A 9819-nucleotide genomic window follows, 5' to 3' on the forward strand; every position below is an offset into this window, starting at 1 on the left:
AGTAGAATAAAAAAAAAAATTTAGATGTAAAAGTACCAAATACTTGATGGTAAAAATGTATATTATGTCTAACAAGAGATTATACTTTTACGGTAAACTTTTGTTAAAATCACGGAGAAAAACAATAATTGGGCATTCCCAGAATTCCCTGCATGATCCATCACATTTCATTATATTTTATGGAAATAGAAATGTTTCTTCTTATTTATTTTTTATATCAGTTATGTACAATGGGGTGTTCTATGCAATATTTTATGCAGTGTAGTTAATGTTTATTACACGTGTTACCAGGATGGTGTTTTGTGTTTGTGTGAGTAACACTGTGCACTGTCTATACGTGTGTATTAATGTAATTATTGTTCCAGGAAAGGTCACTCATGATGAACTTTAAGTCATCATGTGACCTTTTGTAGTTACAGTGTTTAACATTATAGACTAAAAATAAACAAATTAATAAAAAGCAGATAAAGTGAGAAACAGATATTTTTAGTTCCAGAAGGTGTTATTAAACATTTAATAATATAAACGGTAGTGACCTGTAAATTTACAGTATTTTACCATGGATATTTTTCCAAGCATGCTTTTCATGAGACTTGATGGGGAGAGTAAATGTTAAAATTAAGAGCAATTGTATGCGTTTTTGTGCAAGATGAATAAAGGGGGAGATTTGTAAGTATTTAATGTTCTGTTATGTTGAGATTTAGAAGAGTTTCTGTAATGTTGGAGTTTTGGGGGTGACCACTGTGGTGTAGAGAGGCGAGCTTGAGCTTAAAAGGTCCAGAAATGAAAAGTTTCTAAGTCTAAGTCTAAATGAGTGTAAAATGCATGGTGGAGTAAACCTACTTTAACTCTTAGGGTTAAAAAACTGAAATGAGTTTGTTGGCGATGGCACAATAATTACAGTGAAAACATGTTGTTGTTGTTGTTGTTATGTTATTTATATTTACAGTCAACACATGCTTACTAATTAATGGTCTACAAATGTTTATTTTTCTAAATGAACAGTCAAAATAATTAAAATAATTTCATTTTATAGTTGAAACATGTTCTTTCAAATAACATTTTAAACCTACTGTGTCAACACGCTATTTGAAATGACTATTTAAACGTGTTATTTTAGTTTATGGTTGAACACCTATTTCATTTTGCACTCTAAACATTTTAATTCACTTCACGGTCTAAAACTGTTATTTCAGTTTATGGTAAACGTTTGGCAGTCTGTGCTGCCATGCATTTTTTACAGTGTATAGTAACTTACCTATAGTGGACACCACTGTTCCGACAAAATAAAACGCGCCTGTAAAATCCCATCTGGGTCGAAGTGCATCCACCCGAACTCCAGCAGCGATCGCAACCTCGTACTCTTTCAGCAAGGCGCTCAGATCCTCCAAGCTGATATTGAACGTGTCGCTAAAGTTCACGAGTGTCCGGTTCCAGCGCCCGTGGGCTCGCAGCTCGGACGGCCTCTCGATGGCGGAAAACACCGCAGCGCCGCACAGCAGGTACCCGATGATGAGCACGGCGAGCAGCAGAAAGCGGCCATTGTCTTCGTTAATGTGAAGGGAGCGGCAGCCCTGCAGTCGCTGCGCCGGCATCATCCAGATTTCAGCACCACCAGCGCAGTGGACAGCGACCAATGAAATGACATGGATCACTATGGAGCAGCTTCTTCAGGACACTCCAAGACACCCCCAAGTTCCTATTGCATAATGTTTATCAAACAAGCAAGATAAGTTCAAGTGCATAAAACATAAAACACTCAAATGCATTACGAACAAACACCACTTAACTTAAGTGCATTTAGTTTGTTAAATAACTGGACTCACCCTCGTGGTTAGTACAGTAGTACAGATTCTTTATCCATATAAATCCACCTATAAAGTGTTCAATTGCAGCATAAAATCCGTTACTCAGCCAAATGTGAATTTCCATGCGTATAAAGAATCCCTGTTGTGTTTTATTGGAGGGATGCAGCATTGTGAAGAGCTACTTGTCCTTCTGGTTTTCCATGAAGCATCCAGCTCATCCTTTGGGTCGCTGCGCCAATTCGCTTTTCCTGTGAATTACATTCATTTTCGTTGCTGATGAAAAATGCAGCGGGGTAGATGCCTATGAATATATATAGTGAGCGTATGAGGGTATATTGTTTACTTTTACGAATCAGATCTCTGGTTTTTGGCATTAAACGCTGTGGGACGTTTGATGCCCGCAGTCCTAATGAGGCATCTGGTTGGGAGCATCAGATCCGTGCGCACTAGAGCAATACTGTGATTCCAGCTCCAACGCGTGTTATTTTACCACTTTGTAAAAGTTCAATATAGTCTGTAGCGTTAGATTAAGTCACACTATGCTATAATACTTTTGAAAAATCGCTTTTAAATATCTGCCTTGTTTTAGACTTTGATTATGAGTTATTTTAACGTCAAAATTTTCTGTCACACTCCTGGAAAAATTACTTATTGTTTTCTTCAGCATACAAAATCCCATAACAACGCGGTCCATTTGATACTGTTGATCTGATTCAAGCAAAAACATACATGGGCGCTCATTTCGGTTCGACTGGTGGCTTCAGTAGTGATAAACAGACATTTGCCGACAATCACATGATAATGGTGAACCACAAAAATCGCCTATCTTGGCTCCATCGCTGCATGAGTCCATTTCGCGCCACAGCTTTGGGACCGCAGGGCGCGCACGGTGCCACAGGCTCCCCACAAATCACGACTGGTATTAGATCTGCCCGAGTGCACAGCGGTAACTGTATGAGGTGGGAATGTGTAGCTACAGTGCGCCAGTTTTCTCTCTCTCTCTCTCTCTCTCTCTCTCTCTCTCTCTCTCTCTCTCTCTCTCTCTATGACAATTAATCGATTACACAATTATCTGTGCCCAGCACCACCACTGCCAAGTCTGTTTTAAGACAGTATAGATGGGACAGATTGCAATGCAGTGGGCTGACGTGTTCAATCTATAGTATTTCATGCAATAGACCAGAGTTAACTGTAAAACAGGCGTCACACTTATATTACAGTACACAGGCTACTACATGTATTGAAGTAATGCTAATGAACAATATGTACTTGTACAGTAATTATTTTGTATGCTGCTTGTAAATATTATTTTTTGTTATTACTGTAATGTATCATTCAGTATATAGGGTACATGCAGTCAGTGCCATAACCCCAATATACATTGAGGGGGACAAGTCCCCCCAATAATCAAATATGGCTAAAGATCTCTTTAATTGGAGTTTTTACTAGAAAAAATGCAATTGCATTGGAATTCTTATGAATAGAAAATATATTGTAGAGCTCTCTAACTGAAATATTACTAGTACAAATGAAATTACAATGAGTTATGCTGGGAGCATTGAAAGCTAAATCGGCTTGCCATTTTTTTTTTTTTTTTTTTTTTTTGGGGGGGGGGGGCAGTGGTGGCTCAGCGGTTAAGGCTCTGGGTTACTGATCAGAAGGTCAGGGGTTCAAGCCCCAGCACTGCCGAGATGCCACTGTTGGGCCCTTGAGCAAGGCCCTTGACCTTATCTGCTCCAGGGGTGCTGTAACATGGCTGACCCTGCACTCTGACCCCAGCTTAGCTGGGATATGTGGAAAAAAAAGAATTTCACTGTATATGTGCAAATGTGTGATAAATAAATACAATTATAATGTTAGGCAGAATGTTCATGCTGCACTTTTCCTTCACTTTAATTGAATGGAAAAGAGCAGTCGTACATTCTGCTAGACTGCTACTTTTGTGTTCGACACAAGAAAAAAGCCATAGGGCGGTTGTTTTGCTTATGCTGAAACAGCTCCTTTCACAAAGGCATCCAGAAAACAATCCACATTTTTTTCCTCAAATGCATGAATAATATATATATATATATTCTGACATTGCAATTTTAACTATGTATTATGTTGCAATTCCTAAAAAAAAACAAAAAAAACTTAACAGTGAAAATTAAACACCATTCATAACTTATTATACTTCCATAATGTGAAGAAACAGGATATTCAGCAAGAAAAAGAAATTTAAGGTGGGACTTGATTTAATAAAAAAGTGGGTGTTACATACCAGAATGGCATCAGATGGTCGGAGGGCATGACATTGACATTTTAATTAAGGATTACAAAGACAAAGGTGTTTTTCCTTTGTTAACAAAAAAATCCAAGAACCTGTATTAAGAAAATAATTTTGATTTCATATTGACTTTTACTCTTGTATTTTACTCTCTTAGTTTAATTTACTGACCAAATCTCATTTTCACTCACATTTGGCACATGGCAAAAGTTATTTTGGATGCTGCCTACATGCCCTCAAATTGTCAAATATATGATAGGGGGAAAAGTGAGAATACTAATGAAACATCAGGGATTTAGCTAATGACACTCGTTCGTTCTCTTCCTCAACTCTGTTGAAGATGCTTAGGCAGCATATGGAGAAGCATATGGTTGAATCTTTAACTAACTTGTCAAGATTCACCCTGACAAGTTTCTCTTTATAATTACACAAGAGATTAACTGATGGTGCATCTCAGGGGCCTGACAGTGTGTGAGAGGGCTGATTTTGACGAGTGGAGCGGTAGACATTGGGGAAGTCTATTGATCGTGCCTCATTCTGTTGAGAACTGAGCCAGAGTCAGCTCTGTGCTGGAGACAGATGCAGATACAGTAAATTTGTTTGCATTATCATCATCAGCACACACACACACACACACACACACACACACACACACACACACAACTGTGCAGATAATCAATATAGCATACTCATTTGGCATTTCTTTAAAATGTGATGTAGTGGAAAACAAAGATTTTTTTTCAACAGTAAACACTTACGAAATTATCCATGAGCAAGCCAACTCATTATCTTGTGAATCAAGACAAGCAACACACTGTAATCTAATAGCAAGGTTTGTCTGAAATCTATTGTTGATTATTTCCTGTTCATGGGTCCTCATTTTCTCCCTGTGAGAGAGCTGCTCTCAGAGGATCCAATTAAACTGACCTTTGACCAGCCTACTATCAATAAAAGATAAGGAGGGGACAAAAGCGTAATGACTTTCCTTGTCCAGAGATATAGAGCAGTTTGATTCCTCTTGTGTGAGTCACGGCTCTTATAGTTCAGGATCATTTTATGGAAAATGGTGGTGGGGTTCACACCAATTTGGTGGATCAGAGTTGATATCTTATTTGACAGTGATTCAATAGACACAGTTTCCTGTGACAACAAAAATGGATTCATTTGGTGACTTGGGCTTCACTTTTAGACTTCAAGAGTTCATGGTACATGAGCGATCTAAAGTGTGTTTTACGTACATTGAATAAAGGCCTACCAAATGCAGAAGAAGTGCAGCTTGAACTGAAGACGTTTAAAATAATGAATGGCTAGGAGTTGATTTACATAGCCAGTAAGAACACAGTCAAAACATTATCTCAGAATGAGAAACTCAACTGGTTCTATCAAATTAAAAATAGTTTTGATTTGATGGGAAAGTCTTGAGTGTCTTCAAGTACACATGAAACATCATTTGCAAGCCAATTTACCTCTCTAATGTGCAGTATTTCCTAATGTCCATTGGTAATTGGTTGGATCATGAAAAGTGGGCGTTACATACCAAAATTTGCAGCCAATTGTGGAAGACTACTCCCATCCTCTGAAACAACGTCTGTACTCAAGTGAAACACCACAAGACAAAAAGAAAAGTGGTTGCAAAAGAAGAGCAAGTTATTACATTTTGGTGAAAGAGTACAAAGACAATCAATATTTTTGAGCCTGATCTCATGAAAATTGTGTGACTGTTGGCGACACATTTGCAAAAAGATATTATGTGGCTCCTTACACATGTCACGGCAGTTCCCGAAGTGAAATGTCCACTGTGTGGTGCTAAAAGTGAGTTAAATCCTCACTACCCTAAACCTAACTGATAGTAAATGTGACATGAAAATCGTATTTGCTGAAGCAACCACGTCATTTTGTGGTGCTTCTATAACACTTTCGGCTCACGTGTCGACTCGATTTTTTTTAGCTGTTTATGAAAAGCCACATGATTTTAAGTATTCATGTTCGTGACACAAACAGAGCAGGATGAGTTAAACGCCAAAGTGGGTTAAACCCTTGCTTAGGTTATGGGTTCTAAAAAATCACTAACCCTTCGTGTGAAAATGGTAATAGTGACAAAAGAGCCAGCAATGCACTGGGACTCTATGGCAGAAACTCCCTATATTAAGTCTTAAATAATATTTTTTGTCTTAACTGAAATCACCTTGGTTACTAAACAGGTAAGATAGGATTCTAAGATGTTTTATTTGTAATATGACCCCTGGTCTCCAAGACTGTCTCGGTAGTTCAAGCATGTGAAAAAATTATTTTGTTCAAATAAAGCATAATGATACTTTTGTGTCATTGCATCATTTGTTTGTAGAGTACCACCATAATGCTAACGAATAATATCATTGCTCTGTCTGAATGTGGTCAAGTAGAATAAGTCTTTAAGATGTTTAATGCATCTTTCTCATGGGCAAAACCTTAAAATCTGCAAAAACAAATAAAGAACTGGATCATGTGTTTAGAAAGCTTCTTATGAAGCACTATGAAATTATTCCTTATTTTTATGTCTGGTGACTATTGGGAAGTTTTAGCATGTAGGTTGCACTACACAAGATGCATTTTACTTTACCTCAGATAGACTAGGTAAAATTGAAAAGTGTCTTTTCATATTGTGGGAAAAATTGGAACAGGTTGGCTCATATTAAACCATTTGTCGTTGGTGAAATTGACGCATCTCTGGCTGTATACAACCACAACAGAGCAACTGCAGTCATTATCAGGTAATAAGCTGGGGTTTTCTTATGTAGTAAATGACTCCATGTACATGATACAAGTCTCATACTACTAACAGGACTGTGACCACAGACTTTCATTTCCAGGTATCAAGACAAGCCAAGATTGTTGTATAGCACATTTCGTACACGATGTCAATTTAAAGTGATTTGCATAGACACATTAAAGAAAATGAGAACAAAATACATACAAATTTTAAATAATTTAAGGACATAAAAACGAATAAGGAGAGAAAAATTATGAAGAAAAATAAATTATAAAAAAAGAAATTGAAGCTTAATAAAATATTTGATTGAGTAATTCTGTGAAACTGGTGCCTTCCATTTCATTCCATTTTGAATAGTTGATATTTAAAATAGATTTCTGTGAGATTTTCTGAACATTCTATCAGGCAAAGTCTGTCTGTTAGTGCTAACAAGTGGCATTGCACCATATCAAGCTAAATTAATCAATATTAACAGGATGGGATTTTCTGAACTTCTGACGGGGTGGAATATTTAAAAACAAATGGCTGCTGCTCTCTCTTTCTCTCTGTTATCAAGGTTATGGCTCCAATCATAAGCATTCAATAGTCAGCAATATGACTTTTCAATAAATAGTAGAAAAAGATGACAATTTTTCCTTCGTATTTTAATGTGATGGGGTGGATATGTTATGTTTGACAAATATTGTCCAGCATTAAAAACAATAAATAATTTAATGTTAATTGAGAGTAGAATTTACCAACTTTATAATATGGCTCTTCTGAATACTCAAATAAATAAACAAATATTTCCATGTTTATTTTAATGTGATGGGGTGGATATGTTATGTTCAAATTATCTTGTCAAGTATTAAAAAAACAACTAATTATTTAATGTTAATTGAGAGTAGAATTGACCAACTTTTTAATCTGGCTCCTCTTACTCAAATAAATAAAATAAAAAATCATTTTAATTTTAATGTGATGGGGTGGATATGTTATGCTTTACTAATCTTGTCCAGCATTAAAAAAACAATAAATAATTTCATGTTAATTGAGAGTAGAATTTACCAACTTTTTAATCTGGCTCCTCTGACTACTAAAATAAATAGACATTTTTTTCATTTTAATTTTAATGTGAAGGGGTGGATATATTATGCTCATCTAATCTTGTCAAGCATTATAAAACAACAAATTATTTAATGTTAATTGAAAGTCTGGCTCCTCTGAAAACTCAAATGATGTCACTGCCTCTTCATGATTCCTTTTAAAATGACAGTTCACTGTTATTTTGAGGTAATTAAGTGATTAATTTAGTGTGAATGGCGAAGCCAATTATACACATTTTACTATGGCAAGTTTTTGTGATGATTACATTTTTTTGGGAAATATTTTAAATATGTATAAATAAATAGACCATCACATATAATACTCATGTATTTATGTAATATATCTATGTAATACTAATATATTTTAATAGAATAAGTTTATAAATAATTTTAAATTAATTCATTTAAGATAGCAAAAACACTTTTTAGCAGTTTTTTGCATTTAGGGCATCCATCTAATGGTACTCCTTTCATGGAATGACTTTAAAAGGGAATACGATGTTAGCCCATCTTCAAAACAGATTAAGGCATGAAATTTACACTGATTACACTGTTGGCTCAGCGCACTTTAACTGCAATCGCTCTGTCACAGATATAATGTCTACACCTGCTCTCAAGGGTCAGCCTAAATTATATCTCAACTGCAGGCATGTGTATCACTTCAGATGTGATCCTGTTTAACAGTAGCAGCACTTCTCTCTTCAGTTTAGCGATGGTTCAGCGGCCCATGCGTTCACTGTTGAGTGTTTTGGACAGATGCCACATTGTTGAATAGCACTCGACTTACACCTGAACAATCTGTTCAGCAGCAATCGCATCAGCCACAGGGAGTTGGAACAAGAAGCCCAGAACACACATTATTTCCTGACAGGCTAAATACTGTTTGACTATAAATAATAACTGTACAGCTCTGTTCAAAAACCTAGTAAGCTGTCTTGCTGTCTGCTGCCTGCAGTGTCCCAACTGTAATGGAACCTCATATGGGACTGATCTGGAACATTCTACATAGGCAGCAACACCATGCACAACATAAATAGCACTCCTGAAGCATATGGTAGATTCACTCAACTCACAATTGATTCTAGACTTGAGACAATACTCTAACAAGCACTGATACAAAGCACGTGCAAATATAGCCCATTTTTAATTAGAATAAACTGTTTTAAAAAAGGATAATTCACGCTAAAATGAAAATGCTGTCATCATTTACTTATCCCCACGATATTGCAAACCCGTATGGCTTTCTTTCTACAGTGGAGCACAAAAGATGTTAGGCAGAATATTAGCCTTAGTCACCATTAACTTCCATTAACTTCCATTGCACCTTTTTTTCTAAACAATGGAAGTGAATGGTGACTTGGTTCAAATGGTTCAAACCGAATGCCTTTTTGTGTTTTTCCTTGTAAACAGATATCTTTGACAGTTTCACCACTTCTCGCTGTTTTTTTTTTTTTTTTTATTTTGTTTTAGCATCTTGCACAGGAGCACAATGTTTTTAGATGTGTCAGTCTCTCACATTGTGCCTAAAGTCTCCTTTTGTGTTCCACAGAAGAAATAAAGTCATATCAGTTCAAAACTTGAAGGTGAGTAAATAATGACAAACTCTTAATACTTTTCAGTATTGAAGATGGCATCTGACATGCTGGCCTGCGGCATGCCTATGGCCCTCTCTCCTGCTGTTGGTGACACTCGAGGCATTACTGAACACTAGAAACAGACAAAATGGCTTTTTTTCGTGCAGTAACTACTAAACCCTTAAATTAAGGCATATTTAAAGAATAACTTCTCAGGTATTTTTTCAGCAGGACATATTCAGATAAAATTGCACATGAGTAAATCTCATCAAGGTCACATTTCACCCCAAAATCAAAAGATAATTAATCACATTTTCACCCTGAATTCTCACCTTGA

At 36.3% G+C, this 9819-nt stretch overlaps 1 protein-coding gene across 1 annotated transcript in view; it reads right to left on the bottom strand.

The window, feature by feature from the left end:
• The window catches only part of LOC127414103 (potassium channel subfamily K member 12-like), a 48717-nt gene extending 47046 nt beyond the window's left edge, over positions 1 to 1671 (bottom strand). The window contains exon 1 of the mRNA XM_051651848.1: positions 1259 to 1671. Coding sequence (XP_051507808.1) covers positions 1259 to 1598 — 340 coding nt within the window. The 5' untranslated portion in view covers positions 1599 to 1671. The remainder of the gene's footprint in view (positions 1 to 1258) is intronic.
• Between the last annotated feature and the right edge of the window lie 8148 nt (positions 1672 to 9819).

Source organism: Myxocyprinus asiaticus, chromosome 23 (genome assembly GCF_019703515.2).
Source record: "Myxocyprinus asiaticus isolate MX2 ecotype Aquarium Trade chromosome 23, UBuf_Myxa_2, whole genome shotgun sequence".
Classification (NCBI taxonomy): domain Eukaryota; kingdom Metazoa; phylum Chordata; class Actinopteri; order Cypriniformes; family Catostomidae; genus Myxocyprinus; species Myxocyprinus asiaticus.